The sequence below is a fragment of the Ahaetulla prasina genome, chromosome 3 (assembly GCF_028640845.1).
Source record: "Ahaetulla prasina isolate Xishuangbanna chromosome 3, ASM2864084v1, whole genome shotgun sequence".
Classification (NCBI taxonomy): Eukaryota; Metazoa; Chordata; class Lepidosauria; order Squamata; family Colubridae; genus Ahaetulla; species Ahaetulla prasina.
Genome location: NC_080541.1, coordinates 212,795,862 through 212,813,330, shown reverse-complemented (window position 1 = coordinate 212,813,330; position 17,469 = coordinate 212,795,862). Strand labels below are relative to the sequence as shown.

The following is a 17,469-nucleotide window of genomic DNA, read 5'->3' as shown; positions in this document are numbered from 1 at the left end:
AAAGTTCATCCTAGTCTGAAATTGTCCACTATTCAGCGTCATTGAATTATCTTTGGTTCTAGTACTGAGAGAAAAGATGTATTGGCAATTTGGTAGCACTGTAAATGTGCACACATTAGGTTTCCCTTGTTTAAATATTCTTTTAACCTTACTGTGCTTACTCAACTGTGTTCTGTACTGTTCTGCCCATTTATCTGAACTATTTTCAGTGGAAAGTCCGGCGCACGCTTGCTTTTTCCATTCACGAGTTGGCTGTAATTCTGGGAGATCAGCTAACAGCAGCCGATTTAGTGCCTATTTTCAATGGTTTCTTAAAGGATCTGGATGAAGTACGCATTGGAATCCTCAAACATCTTTATGATTTCTTAAAGGTAGGAATAATTCACATTTGTTCTGTTTTGCCTACCTTTCTCCTGAGAAAAAACCCCCAGATTTAGAGACAGCCTCATGGCAGACATTCACACTCTGGCAATTTCCTGGTTGCTGAGCATGGGTCTGCTTTGAAAATGGTCTGGAAACCTCAGTTCACAATAGGAATGCTCACTGGGATTGGCTGATACAAACATATATACAGTTTACAGCAGCAATTGGGATCAGAAAAGTTATTGCTAAGGGACACAGTCCTAAAGCATGATGTGATGTTACTGCATCATGGTCCAGATTACTGTCCAGTTGCTAGGTGACTCCAGTCCCCTCCTTCCTAAGCACTTGCAGGAATGTCCTTGGTTCCCAACAGAAAGTATTTTGTTTTGAGTACAACACTCCAACTATCTCTATCCCCCCCCCCCCACCTTGTCCCTTTTCTCCAGTGTGTCAGCGCTGAAGTCTCAAAATGGCCTCAGTCAGGCCAGCTTCAGGGTTGACAATATTATTCATTCAGGTCCGTCATAACTTTGAATGGTCGCTGAATGAATAGTTGTAACTCGAAGGCTATCTATAGTATTAGTTCTTTGCTGATTCATTTCCAGACCCGTTTTAAGAGTTGGTTTTCATTTTTAAAGCTCAAAATGGCTTAAGACCAAGTTACCTGAAGGAGCACTTTCTGCCACATTTATATTCCTGGATTTTATGCATGTTTAATGATCCCTGTCCCATACAGACAGGTTTTTCGGTAGTCATCGTTCCCCCCAAAAAATCCCTGTCACTTTTTTCAGTGCCATTGTAACTTTGAACGGTCACTAAACGATCTGTATTAAGCCGAGGACTACCTGTACTGCGAATAAAGTATTTTAATGAAATAAGCATTCCATGTTTCACAGATGTTACATTAACATCAAATGTCATGTGTGTCTTCAGACAAAAGAAAAATCAATTGTCAGAAATCAGTTTTTTTTATTGTTTTGTTTTTAGTTGCTTCATGCTGAAAAAAGACGTGAATACCTTTATCAGCTTCAAGAATTTGTGGTAACTGACAATAGCAGGAATTGGAGATTTCGTTACGAACTTGCAGAGTAAGTTAAGATTCCTTTGATTTTTCCATAAGCTTATTGTTTAATGGATGTGTCATTTACCTTGAAGCATAGAAGGCATAATTAAAACAGTATCCTGGGGGAAGCAAATTATTTGGGCCTTTTTCAGGCCTGAGCTTGGGACTGAAATGGCATTGGTCACTCTTTGTCAGGGCCTGGGTTAAGATAGAACATCTCTCCTGGACTTACTAAATCCCTCAGCAGCCTTTGATATCATCATTGGACAACCTGTGAGGAAGGGGGGTTGGAGGTATTAATTTCGCTTAATTGCGCTTCAAGATTCTGGTTACCACCTTTAAAGCGCTCCATGGCTTAGGACCCGGGTACTTACGAGACCGCCTGCTGCTACCTTATGCCTCCCACCGACCCGTACGCTCTCACAGAGAGGGCCTTCTCAGGGTGCCGTCCGCCAAACAATGTCGGCTGGCGGCCCCCAGGAGTAGGGCCTTCTCTGTGGGAGCACCAACACTCTGGAACGAACTCCCCCCTGGCTTACGTCAAGTGCCTGATCTTCGGACCTTTCGTCGTGAGCTTAAAACATATTTATTCATCCAAGCAGGACTGGCATAAATAGTTGCTTTTAAATTGGGGGTTTTAATAATATTTTAAATTTTTAAATGTTTTAATTATCGGCCGCATAGTAATAGTTCATTTTAAATTCTTTTAATTGTACATATTCTGTGTTTTATTTTGGCTGTACACCGCCCTGGGTCCTTCGGGAGAAGGGCGGTATAGAAATTTAATAAAATAAATAAATAAAATAAAATAAATTTCAGCAGTTTTGCTCCTTCCTGAGTGGATTATTCCAATTGGTCTGGTGAATGGGGGAGAAAAGAGAAGAAAAATTGCTGCCGTAAGGTCACATTTCTGTCCGGTATGGGGTGATATGGGGTGCCTGGATGTGTTCTGTTCTCATGGTGGCCCAAGGCTTCTGGAATAGCCTCCATTGATAAGTCAACACTGAATTATTGTTAATTGCCAAAAGTCGTAAGATATTGCAGACTAATAAATTACAGCAACAGCAACAAATTTTATTTTCTCATATATATTTTTTTGCAGACTTGTTGTAATATGAGCAAAATTCAAAGAAACATTGAATTCCATTGTGTGAAGCTAAATAAATTCAGATTTTGTAACTGAAGTACGTTTGGTGCTGCTGTTGCATACTGTTGCATAATTTGGTTAATTTTGTGTTGACTGCAAATTCTGATGGTATAACATATTATAACATCACTGACATCTAGTGGCAAAACCTTGTAACATTTTCTTTAATGTCAGCATTGCCCTATTACATTAGTTTCTCAAATTACTGTAGTCAATTACTTGGTGAATGTATTTATTAGTAGGTGCCCATATGGTACAAGCATGGCCTTATATTCTTGCAATAGCAATGAATATATGTAGCTCAGTGTGGGCATCTTCCATTGTTAAGAGTTGTTCAAGCTTCGTTTTTGAGTTACAAGTATTTCACCAGTGAAAAATACAAAATTAAAAAAAAAATAACCAGCACAGTAAGGAGAATATAATTTAAGAACCTAAAAGATCTTAAAATTGTTCATCTGTCCACCCACCCCCCCCCCCCCCCCCCCCCCCCCCCCCCCCCTAAATATGGATGTATGGATGTATGTATGTATGCCGCCCATCTCTGGGCAGCTAACAGATCATAATCAATCTGTAGATGATTCTTTAAACAGAAAGTATGGAAGAAGCCATTGCAAAATGCTGAGTTCCTAATGATATTCCTTAGTAGTAGTATTTTCCAAACTTATCTGTATTTTCAGCTAATAGCTAGGACATATATAATTAATTCTTTTTCCTTTTTCTTTTAGGCAGCTCATTTTGATACTTGAACTCTATAATCCCAACGATGTGTACGACCACTTAAGACATATTGCACTAACACTCTGTGCAGATAAAGTTTCTGAAGTCCGGTGGATCTCCTTCAAACTGGTAAAGCACCAGCCTACCTTATCTCCTTTTGCTCTACACCAGGGGTCTCCAATCTTGGCAACTTTAAGACTTGTGGACTTCAACTCCCAGAATTCCTCAGCCAGCAAAGCTGGGAATTGAAGTCCACAATTCTTAAAGTTGCCAAGGTTGAAGACCTCTGCTCTACACAAAGTAGCCACTTGGCTTTACTTTTAAATGCTAGAAACTTATTTCAGCATTTCCCCACCCCTCAAAGTCCATAATAATCATATTTATTTATAGAGATTCACAGGAGAATAAATGCGTCGTGAGGGATACTTGCTGTGGGAATGGTATTTTATAACACTGCTGCCCCTGCTCCTGCTTGATTCTTTGATATTTTTGCAGGCTGTAGCAATACTGCAGAAGTTCTACGCGTACAATGTGACCTCTCTGGGATTAAATTTCATTAATGAGTTGATTATGAGATTCCGCCATTGTTCCAAGTGGGTTGGTCGGCAAGCATTTGCTTTCATCTGCCAGGTGAGTCGGCGTCTTGCGGCGTCTGTGATGTGAGCGAAGAGCAGGGCTATCTGATGCAATTTTGATATTAAGGCTAATCATACCCTAAGTCCCCTGCGTGAGAAACTTGACTTGAAATTTGTGGAGAGAAACTGTAACTTTAAACATGAAAGGTATCTCAAGAAAAGCCTGGTTATCTCGGCTCAGGTGTGTAACTAAGATGAGAGCCTTGAAGGAGACAATGGGAAACTACTTCTAAAAAAACTTGCCAAGAAAAATGCAGGGAATTTTTCCAGGCAGTTTCTGAGAATTGGACATCGTTGAAAGGAAGGGGAGAAAATTACTTTTATATACTTCTGAGGTTATTTTCAGCATATGAATATAAACAAGGACACATGATAATGTGGATGATTTTCTTCTTCTTCTACAATTCTCTTCTCACTAGCTTATTTGGGGAAGATTATTTTATACCTTTAAGTAATCCTCAATTTACGATGGGAATTTATTTCCCTAAACATTGTGATCTGAAAGCATGATGACACATGTCTGCATTACTTACCAATGGCAGTCACTCTTTGGCTGTTTAATTCTTTTTTAAATCAAGTTCTTGCTTTTCTAGATAAAATTTTTGCTAAGGATTGAAGGAAATTCATGTGGTACTAAGCAATTTATTTTCTGGCTTTGTAAGGCTAATTTTGTCAACTAATAGCTTATTTCACAGCTTCTGTGGGCTTTGTGAAATCTACAGGAGTCAGAACAAGCTTCCCACAGCTGCTATTGTATAAATTATGATGCATTGAAATTAGGTCCGTATTTCATTAAACAAAATGCCAAATAATTTTTAAATAAAACCAAATAGCCTATCCTTACAGTTTCTCAGCCTAAGCTCTTTTGCATTAATATCACCTGAACGGGATTTGACATAAGATTGTGTTAATATCAAAACTGTTTGCAGAAAAGATAAAACTTCCTTCTGAGTATCAAACGGATCAGAAGCTAACCTGTCTCTCGTGTGACGTGTGCCATCTTTTATACCTTCAGCATGACGCTGAAGAACGTTAAGGAAGTCTTTGGTTCCTTGTTCTACATCTAGTTATTTTTTACGTAATTGTACTATTATGCAATATAGCTGTAATCAATTTCTTCCATTTTGCCTGGGCAATATTAATATTACTGAACATTCAGTACTACCTCTGTATTGTACCATCTGTCAGTGGAATGGACTGTGTTCTGCTTTTTAGGCTATTTTTAGAAGTTTGAGGATACAAGATAATTTGACTTGCCATGTGCACATATTAGAGTGCATAGATCGACAAAAGTTCTCTGCAAAGATCAGCAAGAAATTAGCTATTTTGGATATAGCTGCTGAGTAGAGTATCTGGCTGTTTTACATATTTAGCACATCTAAAAAGACCTGTTAGCATGTCTCAACAAACAGCCATTGTTCAAATCCCATGTAAAATCCATGTGGTTACCCATGTCTACAATCTGTCTGACATGCTAAATCTGAATAGACACAGACAGACACATGGAAGTACATAGCATATCACAATTGTTATATCTATGAACATTAGCTTGATCACTGATTAAAATACGATGTATTTTATTTTCATTAAAGGCAGTGTCTCAAAGATAATTATCTTTTAGCTGTAGTTATAGTAATACATTTCTTTGCAACTATAGATTTTAGCAAAATTCATATAAAATTGCAATAATCCATATCAGTTCACTTGATCCCCTCTAAATACAGGTAGTCCTAAACTTACAACCAACAATTGAGCCCTAAACTTATGTTATGTTAAGTGAGAAATCTGTTAAGTGAGTTTTGCCACATTTTATGACTTTTCTTGCCGTATTTGTTGAGTGAATCACTGCCGTTGTTAAATTAGTAATGCAGTTGTTAAGTGAATCTGGATTCCCCATTGACTTTGCTTGTCAGAAGGTTGCAAAAGGTGATCACATGATCCTGGGACACTGCAACGGTAATAAATGTGAGTCAATTATCAAGCATCTGAATGTAAATCACGTGACCATAGGGATGTTGCAACAGTCATAAGTGTGAAAAATAGCAATAGCATTTAGACTTATATACCGCTTGACAGTGCTTTACAGCCCTCTCTAAGCAGTTTATAAAGTCAGCCTCTTACCCCCAACAATCGGGATCCTCATTTTACTGACCTCGGAAGGATGGAAGGCTGAGTCAGCCTTGGGCCTGGTGAGATTCGAACTGCCAAATTGCAGTCAGCCGGCAGTTAGCAAAAGTAGGCTGCAGTACTGCACTCTAAGCACGGTGCTACCACATCTCTGGTCATAAGTCACTTTTTTCAGTGCCTATTGTAACTTCGAATGGTCACTAAGTGAACTGTTGTAAGTCAAGGATTACCTGTAATGCTTTTTCCTATTTTCTGATTAAAGGCAGTAGTTGAAGAAGAATGCATGCCTGTGGACCAGTTTGTTGAACACCTGTTGCCCAGCCTTCTAAGCCTGGCTTCTGATCCTGTGCCAAATGTACGGGTTTTGCTTGCCAAAGCATTGAGGCAGACATTATTGGAGAAAGGTATGTTTAGTCCTTTTGTAGGCAAACAGATTTGAAATGTAGTTCAGTTCTGTCATTATGTAATAGTGCTAATATGCACTAAGTGGTTCTCTTTAAAATTATATAATCAGAATAGAGCTGGAAGGGACTTTGGAGGTCTTCTAGTCCAACCCCCTGCTCAAGCAGGAGACCCTATACCATTCCAGACAGGTGGCTGTCCAATCTTTTCTTAAAAAACCTCCAGTGATGAAGCACCTACAATTTCTGAATATAGATAATGCAAAACTTAAGAACAAAAGGTTTACATGAGTTTCAGATGCCATAACATTGCTGCCTTGTGATTCTATTCTATTCTATTTCATTCCATTCCATTCCATTCCATTCCATTCCACCCCACCCCTCCCCCTCCCCCTCCCCATCCCCATCCCACTCTCCATTCTCCACTTATTTTGGTGGGCTTTAATAACCTGAACATCTCTTTGCTTTTCCTTGCTGTAAAGACTTTGAGTAGTATTTTGATTTACCATTCCTTTTGTTTGTTCACTTCGCATTTTATTGTTGGTTTTTCACTGAACATTAACAAAAAGGTAAATGAATGCTTTGATGCTGAATAATATTCTCATATTAATTTCTTAGCATATTTTAGAATTGTTGGGAACCCTCATCTGGATGCTGTGGAAGAGACTGTTTTGGTTCTCCAAGCAGATAGGGATCAAGACGTTTCGTTTTTTGCCACCATCAAACCAAAACTCAGTAACATGCATATCACGTTACTTGAAAAACAAAATTAATATTTTTTGTGCATGTAGTCTATGAAATTACTATTCAGCTAACAAGTTCCTGCTATGACTACTAACCAACATGGTGGAAGAGGACTCTTATCAAGGAAATAATGCAATTCGCAAGAAAAGGCCATGTTCTTTATTCTTTTTATTAAAGTGAGAAACATGTTTGTCTTTTTATGTTCTGTACATACCGCCTTGATATGGAATATTTGTTTTTTAAATTTTTTAATATAATTATGTTCTTTCATGAATACGAGGAGTAATGCTTATCTCTATCAAACATTCAGCTATGCTATATGTTCATATGGTTATGCGAGCTTGTGCATATTTGCAACTTAAACATCATTCCACAAAGTAAGAATATGCCTTTCACGCTGACTCAAGTTACAGTGACAAAGCAAGACAATGCTTGGTTTGACTAAAATTAAGGGTGTTGTTGGTGAACCTAAAATACGTAGGCTTCTTTAAAGCATGAAAATGTGCTCTTTGTTAAAGAGTTCAGAAAACAAATCTGTAACTTGGAAAAAGATAAAGTAAAAGTACAGATTAATGTTCTCTCTGATGTGATGGCAGACAGTTTCATGAACGTTAGCAGAGTGTGGGAAATTAAATGAACTATTCTTTGTCCTTCCTATTTACCTCTATCTTTGGCTGGTGCTGGTATGTCTTCTGATGAAAACTGCTGTTTTCAAACAGCTACATCTGAAGAATTTCAGATATTACATATTTTCTAGGGTATATTTCATAGGAGACGGTGTGATGCTTGGGCCTATAAACTGCAGGAATAGGATTGACGTGTTTTGGGGAGTTTCTCAACATTTGCTCAGTAGAAGGAAATTAGAATTTTCCCTTAGGAGAAAGAAGCTAGGGATATGAGTTAGCATAAGTTTGAAGTTCCAAGAATTGAGTGTGTATACTGGGAATATTCTTTTTCCCCCAAGATCGATAGAAAATTCAGTATGAAGTATTTTATCTAGCGACCTGTATAGCCCTTGGATTTTGCAGAGCTCCCTTAATTGCATATTCCATGATCAGCTATTTCATCAGCTCCCAATCAGCTAAGATTGGGAGACCTTTTGAAAGAGCTTTCCGCTTAGGGTGGGAGGATCTCCACTTAGAGAGCAAATGCCCTGATCTCTCTATGTGCATACGGAGTCATATTACTTAGACCAGAGATCTTCAAACTTGGCAGCTTTAAGACTTGTGGACTTCAACTCCCAGAGAATTCTGGGAGTTGAAGTCCACAAGTCTTAAAGCTGCCAAGGTTGGGGACCCCTGACTTAGACCAACCTTGATCCCTGAGTTTCTTGCTGAAGCTATGAATAGAATAAAATAATAGTTTTTAATTGCTTTGCACATGATAAAAAATATATATAAATCAGGGAAAAAAAAGAAAGGGAAAGAGATAAATCAATGTTCATCTTGATTTTACGTAGTTAAAATACAATAATACATGCAAGAGATTTGGAAAAACAGTGAAACTCAGTCTATGAAGTGTTTCCCAGCCTTGGCAACTTTCAGATATGTGGACTAGCTGAGTTGAAGTCCACATATTTAAAGCTACCAAGGTTGAATAACTGCGGTCTGGTGAGAGCTGCTGGACATAGCCTTCCCAGCTTAAAGATTATAATGTGAGTCCCCTAGCTCTAGATACATTCGAACATTTAACTTGTACAAATAATTTACTATATGTATGTAAGAACTAACCCGCCCAAAACAACCCCCTCTTACAGCATGATTTGTTTGGCAGAACAAAAATGTATATGACATAGGCACCTCCTAGGAATCATTCACGGAAATAAATGATCATTGCTTGAGCTAATGGTTTTTTAGTTACGGAACAATATTCTTAAGATGTTTTTAAATTGTGTATTGATACAGACATAAGGTTTTTAATCCCAAAAATCTATAAGAAGGATTTTAATTTTGGGATAAACATAGTGGAATCACTTTAGAAAATATGTAAAATATGCTTTGTTGCAAGCCTGATTATTTAGCTAATATCTTAAATGTCCTTGTTACAAATAAGTAGTTGTCCTGTGTATTGTCTGTGTCTTTTTTAAAAAAAAAACAACGACAATGATTTAATTTATTAGAATTGTTTAACACATTTTGGACACAATGCTATGGAAGATTGTGTTCCAGGTTGCGAAACAGTTTTTAGATTTTATAATAATCTTATTTACTTTGCAAGTTTCTAAAATGTTTTTTGAACATCTAAAAATATGTCTTTGGTATTTCAGTATAAAAATGTGTAAACTAAATTCTGCAAGCTGATTCTATATTTAAGTGTTTGAGTAAGTTTTAAAAAAATGCCTCTTCAATGCAAATGATTTTTTAATGTCTGCAGTTACTCTGCAGTGACAGTTCTTTTGTAGTTTCACTATCTTTTTCTAACACTAGTATCCTACAAATATTTTAATAGTTAAGATTTTTCTAAAAGATTGTTCAATTTTTGCTTCTGTAAAAAGTTCATTTTTTTCATCACCATGTTTTTGAATGCATGTAGAAATGTCTGAAAAGAACTGTATATATAGTCTGCTATTTAGACATTAAAACGGTTGTTTGATGGCCATGTTAATTTTAGATTAGAATTATTTCCCGCACTATCCAACTAAATATCAAAAAATCTGCGTGGAGGATGCTGATTTAGTTTTCATGAAAATACTTTAATTGGCATTATTAATGCATGAGTAAATGGCTGAAAATTTTCGCTGAAATGACAAATCAAACTTTTCGTTAATAATTACCAACTTTTCCTAGACCTGAGGATTTTTAAAAAATTAAACAATTTTCGTTAAAAAATTTTGTAGAATGTTTTCAAACTCTATAGTTGCATGCAGTAGAGGGAGGAAAAATTCTGGACACTCCCAACTTGCTGTGGTTCCCCATATCTTTTTGCATTCAGTTTATTATTTAGCTTTGGGTTAAATAACTGCACCAACACCATTCATTTCACAATGGCTGTTAGACCCACTTATAAATCAACACTGGGATCTGTGCAGTACATTAGTCTTAAAAACTGTTTACCTGTAATAAAAACAGGATGACAGGGTGATAGTACCTTACAGGTTACTCTGTAGGTGAAAAAACACCAATGGACACTCAAGGAGGACAGTCACAGGCTCTTTTTCCCAAATAACGTAAACGTAATTAAACCTCACAGTGAGTTAAAGCTGATCCATAGTCACCTCTTCTTACAGAAGCTGCATGGATTTCCTTTTGAAATCAAACCTGGTGTTACCTGTTGCAACATAGTTACAACTCTTTAGTTGCAATTCTGCTGTAGTAGTTAAACCTGTAAAGAATGGTGGTTAGAATCCAAATAGTTGGATAGAGTCTGAATGTGCCACGGATTTTGTAAGAATCTATGTAACTTTCTATTCTTATTTATATCAATAAATTCTACCACTGTTTTATCAAACTCTTATTACTGCATATTCTTTTTTGAACATCATTTAGCATGCAAACAGCACAGCATTAATAAGCATTTATTTATATCCCACATTTTATTATTTTTTAATAAATGGCTCAACATGGCGAACATGTCTAATACAGCTAGTCCTCGACTTACGACCACAATTGAGCCCAAAATTTCTGTTGCTAAGTGAGAAATTTGTTAAGTGAGTTTTGCCCTATTTTACGACTTTTCTCATCACATTTGTTAAGTGAATCACTGTGGTACTTAACTTACTAACCTGGTTGTTAAGTGAATCTGGCTTCTCCATGGACTTCGCTTGTCAGAAGGTGACAAAAGGGGATCACATGACACAGGGACACTGCAACCGTCATAAATGTGAGACAGTTCTCAAGCATCCAGACAGATGTAAACCATGCGACCATGGGGATGCTGCAACGGTCGTAAATCTGAAAAATGGTCGTAAGTCACTTTTTTTCAGTGGTGGCGTAACTTCGAACGGTCCCTAAATGAACAGTTGTAAATTGAGGACTGCCTGTACTCCTGCCTCCTATTTTCCCCACAACAACCCTGTGAGGTGAGTTGGGCTGACAAAAGAGGGACCAACCCAGAGTCACTCAGCTGGCTTTCACAGCTAAGATAAGACTATCACTCATTTCTAACTTGGTATCTTAACCACTAGACCAAACGGGCTAATTACTGTACTTTTCAGAGTATAAGACACACTCCCCCCCCCGCAAAAGAAGGTGGATATGTTGGTGCATCTTATACACTGAATACAGCCAATTTTGGCCTCCAGAAACACCGCTCCGTGTGTCCTGTTTTTGCCCAAAAAAGGCCCGTTTTTCATAAAAACGCGCGCAGAGGGTTTGGGAGGCCTGCAGAGTGCTCCTGGGGGTTGGGAAGGGCAAAAACGCTCCCAGAAGCACTCTGCAGGCCTCCCAAATTCTCTGTGTGCCCTGTTTTTGTGAAAAGTGGGTCAGTTTTTGTGAAAAACGGGCCCATTTTTGGGCTCCCAAACCCCCCATGTGTCGTGGTTTTGCCCTCCCCAGCCCCCAGGAGCACTCTGCAGCCTCCCAAACCCTTTGCACTCATTTTTTACAAAAATGGGACGCGCAGAGGGTTTGGGAGGCCTGCAGAATGCTCCTGGGGCTGGGGAGGGCGAAAACTTTTGTTTGTTTGTTTACCCCTTTGAAATCTTGGTGCGTCTTATACTCCGTTGTGTTTTATAGTCCGAAAAATACGGTACTACAGAGTACTGCATGAGTGAAGAAAGCTGACTTGGCTTGATTCTTTGGGGGACTCCTATCACCTTTTTGGGATTATTTTGAATCATATATTTGTTTCACCTAGGCTTGCTGTAACAAGTTTGATCCCTCAGCTGACACTTTCCAGATGTGTGTCCTAGCTGTATCATGACATCACATTGGCTACGTCCTAGTGACTTGCCTGGCAGGCATTGTTCTTTGATCATGACATCAGTGGTTCAGGTGGAAAGTGTCTATGGGGATTCTCAGTGGAAAGACTCTAGCGCGCCACTTTGTTCGTAGAATGCAGAATGTATGTAGAATGCTTCTGGAATAGCCTCCATTGATAAGTCAACACTGAATTATTGTTAATTGCCAAAAGTCGTAAGATATTGCAGACTAATAAATTACAGCAACAGCAACAAATTTTATTTTCTCATATATATTTTTTTGCAGACTTGTTGTAATATGAGCAAAATTCAAAGAAACATTGAATTCCATTGTGTGAAGCTAAATAAATTCAGATTTTGTAACTGAAGTACGTTTGGTGCTGCTGTTGCATACTGTTGCATAATTTGGTTAATTTTGTGTTGACTGCAAATTCTGATGGTATAACATATTATAACATCACTGACATCTAGTGGCAAAACCTTGTAACATTTTCTTTAATGTCAGCATTGCCCTATTACATTAGTTTCTCAAATTACTGTAGTCAATTACTTGGTGAATGTATTTATTAGTAGGTGCCCATATGGTACAAGCATGGCCTTATATTCTTGCAATAGCAATGAATATATGTAGCTCAGTGTGGGCATCTTCCATTGTTAAGAGTTGTTCAAGCTTCGTTTTTGAGTTACAAGTATTTCACCAGTGAAAAATACAAAATTAAAAAAAAAATAACCAGCACAGTAAGGAGAATATAATTTAAGAACCTAAAAGATCTTAAAATTGTTCATCTGTCCACCCACCCACCCACCCACCCACCCACTCACCCTCTCATTAAATATGTATGTATGTATTTATGTATGTATGCCGCCCATCTCTGGGCAGCTAACAGATCATAATCAATCTGTAGATGATTCTTTAAACAGAAAGTATGGAAGAAGCCATTGCAAAATGCTGAGTTCCTAATGATATTCCTTAGTAGTAGTATTTTCCAAACTTATCTGTATTTTCAGCTAATAGCTAGGACATATATAATTAATTCTTTTTCCTTTTTCTTTTAGGCAGCTCATTTTGATACTTGAACTCTATAATCCCAACGATGTGTACGACCACTTAAGACATATTGCACTAACACTCTGTGCAGATAAAGTTTCTGAAGTCCGGTGGATCTCCTTCAAACTGGTAAAGCACCAGCCTACCTTATCTCCTTTTGCTCTACACCAGGGGTCTCCAATCTTGGCAACTTTAAGACTTGTGGACTTCAACTCCCAGAATTCCTCAGCCAGCAAAGCTGGGAATTGAAGTCCACAATTCTTAAAGTTGCCAAGGTTGAAGACCTCTGCTCTACACAAAGTAGCCACTTGGCTTTACTTTTAAATGCTAGAAACTTATTTCAGCATTTCCCCACCCCTCAAAGTCCATAATAATCATATTTATTTATAGAGATTCACAGGAGAATAAATGCGTCGTGAGGGATACTTGCTGTGGGAATGGTATTTTATAACACTGCTGCCCCTGCTCCTGCTTGATTCTTTGATATTTTTGCAGGCTGTAGCAATACTGCAGAAGTTCTACGCGTACAATGTGACCTCTCTGGGATTAAATTTCATTAATGAGTTGATTATGAGATTCCGCCATTGTTCCAAGTGGGTTGGTCGGCAAGCATTTGCTTTCATCTGCCAGGTGAGTCGGCGTCTTGCGGCGTCTGTGATGTGAGCGAAGAGCAGGGCTATCTGATGCAATTTTGATATTAAGGCTAATCATACCCTAAGTCCCCTGCGTGAGAAACTTGACTTGAAATTTGTGGAGAGAAACTGTAACTTTAAACATGAAAGGTATCTCAAGAAAAGCCTGGTTATCTCGGCTCAGGTGTGTAACTAAGATGAGAGCCTTGAAGGAGACAATGGGAAACTACTTCTAAAAAAACTTGCCAAGAAAAATGCAGGGAATTTTTCCAGGCAGTTTCTGAGAATTGGACATCGTTGAAAGGAAGGGGAGAAAATTACTTTTATATACTTCTGAGGTTATTTTCAGCATATGAATATAAACAAGGACACATGATAATGTGGATGATTTTCTTCTTCTTCTACAATTCTCTTCTCACTAGCTTATTTGGGGAAGATTATTTTATACCTTTAAGTAATCCTCAATTTACGATGGGAATTTATTTCCCTAAACATTGTGATCTGAAAGCATGATGACACATGTCTGCATTACTTACCAATGGCAGTCACTCTTTGGCTGTTTAATTCTTTTTTAAATCAAGTTCTTGCTTTTCTAGATAAAATTTTTGCTAAGGATTGAAGGAAATTCATGTGGTACTAAGCAATTTATTTTCTGGCTTTGTAAGGCTAATTTTGTCAACTAATAGCTTATTTCACAGCTTCTGTGGGCTTTGTGAAATCTACAGGAGTCAGAACAAGCTTCCCACAGCTGCTATTGTATAAATTATGATGCATTGAAATTAGGTCCGTATTTCATTAAACAAAATGCCAAATAATTTTTAAATAAAACCAAATAGCCTATCCTTACAGTTTCTCAGCCTAAGCTCTTTTGCATTAATATCACCTGAACGGGATTTGACATAAGATTGTGTTAATATCAAAACTGTTTGCAGAAAAGATAAAACTTCCTTCTGAGTATCAAACGGATCAGAAGCTAACCTGTCTCTCGTGTGACGTGTGTGATCTTTTATACCTTCAGCATGACGCTGAAGAACGTTAAGGAAGTCTTTGGTTCCTTGTTCTACATCTAGTTATTTTTTACGTAATTGTACTATTATGCAATATAGCTGTAATCAATTTCTTCCATTTTGCCTGGGCAATATTAATATTACTGAACATTCAGTACTACCTCTGTATTGTACCATCTGTCAGTGGAATGGACTGTGTTCTGCTTTTTAGGCTATTTTTAGAAGTTTGAGGATACAAGATAATTTGACTTGCCATGTGCACATATTAGAGTGCATAGATCGACAAAAGTTCTCTGCAAAGATCAGCAAGAAATTAGCTATTTTGGATATAGCTGCTGAGTAGAGTATCTGGCTGTTTTACATATTTAGCACATCTAAAAAGACCTGTTAGCATGTCTCAACAAACAGCCATTGTTCAAATCCCATGTAAAATCCATGTGGTTACCCATGTCTACAATCTGTCTGACATGCTAAATCTGAATAGACACAGACAGACACATGGAAGTACATAGCATATCACAATTGTTATATCTATGAACATTAGCTTGATCACTGATTAAAATACGATGTATTTTATTTTCATTAAAGGCAGTGTCTCAAAGATAATTATCTTTTAGCTGTAGTTATAGTAATACATTTCTTTGCAACTATAGATTTTAGCAAAATTCATATAAAATTGCAATAATCCATATCAGTTCACTTGATCCCCTCTAAATACAGGTAGTCCTAAACTTACAACCAACAATTGAGCCCTAAACTTATGTTATGTTAAGTGATAAATCTGTTAAGTGAGTTTTGCCACATTTTATGACTTTTCTTGCCGTATTTGTTGAGTGAATCACTGCCGTTGTTAAATTAGTAATGCAGTTGTTAAGTGAATCTGGATTCCCCATTGACTTTGCTTGTCAGAAGGTTGCAAAAGGTGATCACATGATCCTGGGACACTGCAACGGTAATAAATGTGAGTCAATTATCAAGCATCTGAATGTAAATCACGTGACCATAGGGATGTTGCAACAGTCATAAGTGTGAAAAATAGCAATAGCATTTAGACTTATATACCGCTTGACAGTGCTTTACAGCCCTCTCTAAGCAGTTTATAAAGTCAGCCTCTTACCCCCAACAATCGGGATCCTCATTTTACTGACCTCGGAAGGATGGAAGGCTGAGTCAGCCTTGGGCCTGGTGAGATTCGAACTGCCAAATTGCAGTCAGCCGGCAGTTAGCAAAAGTAGGCTGCAGTACTGCACTCTAAGCACGGTGCTACCACATCTCTGGTCATAAGTCACTTTTTTCAGTGCCTATTGTAACTTCGAATGGTCACTAAGTGAACTGTTGTAAGTCAAGGATTACCTGTAATGCTTTTTCCTATTTTCTGATTAAAGGCAGTAGTTGAAGAAGAATGCATGCCTGTGGACCAGTTTGTTGAACACCTGTTGCCCAGCCTTCTAAGCCTGGCTTCTGATCCTGTGCCAAATGTACGGGTTTTGCTTGCCAAAGCATTGAGGCAGACATTATTGGAGAAAGGTATGTTTAGTCCTTTTGTAGGCAAACAGATTTGAAATGTAGTTCAGTTCTGTCATTATGTAATAGTGCTAATATGCACTAAGTGGTTCTCTTTAAAATTATATAATCAGAATAGAGCTGGAAGGGACTTTGGAGGTCTTCTAGTCCAACCCCCTGCTCAAGCAGGAGACCCTATACCATTCCAGACAGGTGGCTGTCCAATCTTTTCTTAAAAAACCTCCAGTGATGAAGCACCTACAATTTCTGAATATAGATAATGCAAAACTTAAGAACAAAAGGTTTACATGAGTTTCAGATGCCATAACATTGCTGCCTTGTGATTCTATTCTATTCTATTTCATTCCATTCCATTCCATTCCATTCCATTCCACCCCACCCCTCCCCCTCCCCCTCCCCATCCCCATCCCACTCTCCATTCTCCACTTATTTTGGTGGGCTTTAATAACCTGAACATCTCTTTGCTTTTCCTTGCTGTAAAGACTTTGAGTAGTATTTTCATTTCCCATTCCTTTTGTTTGTTCACTTCGCATTTTATTGTTGGTTTTTCACTGAACATTAACAAAAAGGTAAATGAATGCTTTGATGCTGAATAATATTCTCATATTAATTTCTTAGCATATTTTAGAATTGTTGGGAACCCTCATCTGGATGCTGTGGAAGAGACTGTTTTGGTTCTCCAAGCAGATAGGGATCAAGACGTTTCGTTTTTTGCCACCATCAAACCAAAACTCAGTAACATGCATATCACGTTACTTGAAAAACAAAATTAATATTTTTTGTGCATGTAGTCTATGAAATTACTATTCAGCTAACAAGTTCCTGCTATGACTACTAACCAACATGGTGGAAGAGGACTCTTATCAAGGAAATAATGCAATTCGCAAGAAAAGGCCATGTTCTTTATTCTTTTATTAAAGTGAGAAACATGTTTGTCTTTTTATGTTCTGTACATACCGCCTTGATATGGAATATTTGTTTTTTAAATTTTTTAATATAATTATGTTCTTTCATGAATACGAGGAGTAATGCTTATCTCTATCAAACATTCAGCTATGCTATATGTTCATATGGTTATGAGCTTGTGCATATTTGCAACTTAAACATCATTCCACAAAGTAAGAATATGCCTTTCACGCTGACTCAAGTTACAGTGACAAAGCAAGACAATGCTTGGTTTGACTAAAATTAAGGGTGTTGTTG

General features: G+C 37.7%; 1 protein-coding gene and 1 long non-coding RNA gene across 4 annotated transcripts in view; both read left to right on the top strand.

Annotated features, from left to right (window-relative positions):
- Window positions 1–9,429, top strand: part of LOC131195639 (serine/threonine-protein phosphatase 4 regulatory subunit 1-like) — a 37,352-nt gene extending 27,923 nt beyond the window's left edge. For all 3 annotated transcript variants that reach the window (XM_058177716.1, XM_058177717.1, XM_058177718.1), the window contains 6 exons: window positions 210–371; window positions 1,351–1,451; window positions 3,299–3,419; window positions 3,786–3,920; window positions 6,315–6,456; window positions 7,072–9,429. In XM_058177716.1, the coding sequence (XP_058033699.1) occupies window positions 210–371; window positions 1,351–1,451; window positions 3,299–3,419; window positions 3,786–3,920; window positions 6,315–6,456; window positions 7,072–7,226 (816 nt within the window). In that variant the 3' untranslated portion in view covers window positions 7,227–9,429. The remainder of the gene's footprint in view (window positions 1–209; window positions 372–1,350; window positions 1,452–3,298; window positions 3,420–3,785; window positions 3,921–6,314; window positions 6,457–7,071) is intronic.
- Window positions 9,430–12,997: 3,568 nt separating this feature from the next.
- On the top strand, window positions 12,998–17,157 carry LOC131195648 (uncharacterized). The gene is made up of 4 exons (XR_009154519.1): window positions 12,998–13,232; window positions 13,599–13,733; window positions 16,128–16,269; window positions 16,885–17,157. It is a non-coding gene; the product is annotated as an uncharacterized LOC131195648 (long non-coding RNA).
- Window positions 17,158–17,469: the final 312 nt, after the last annotated feature.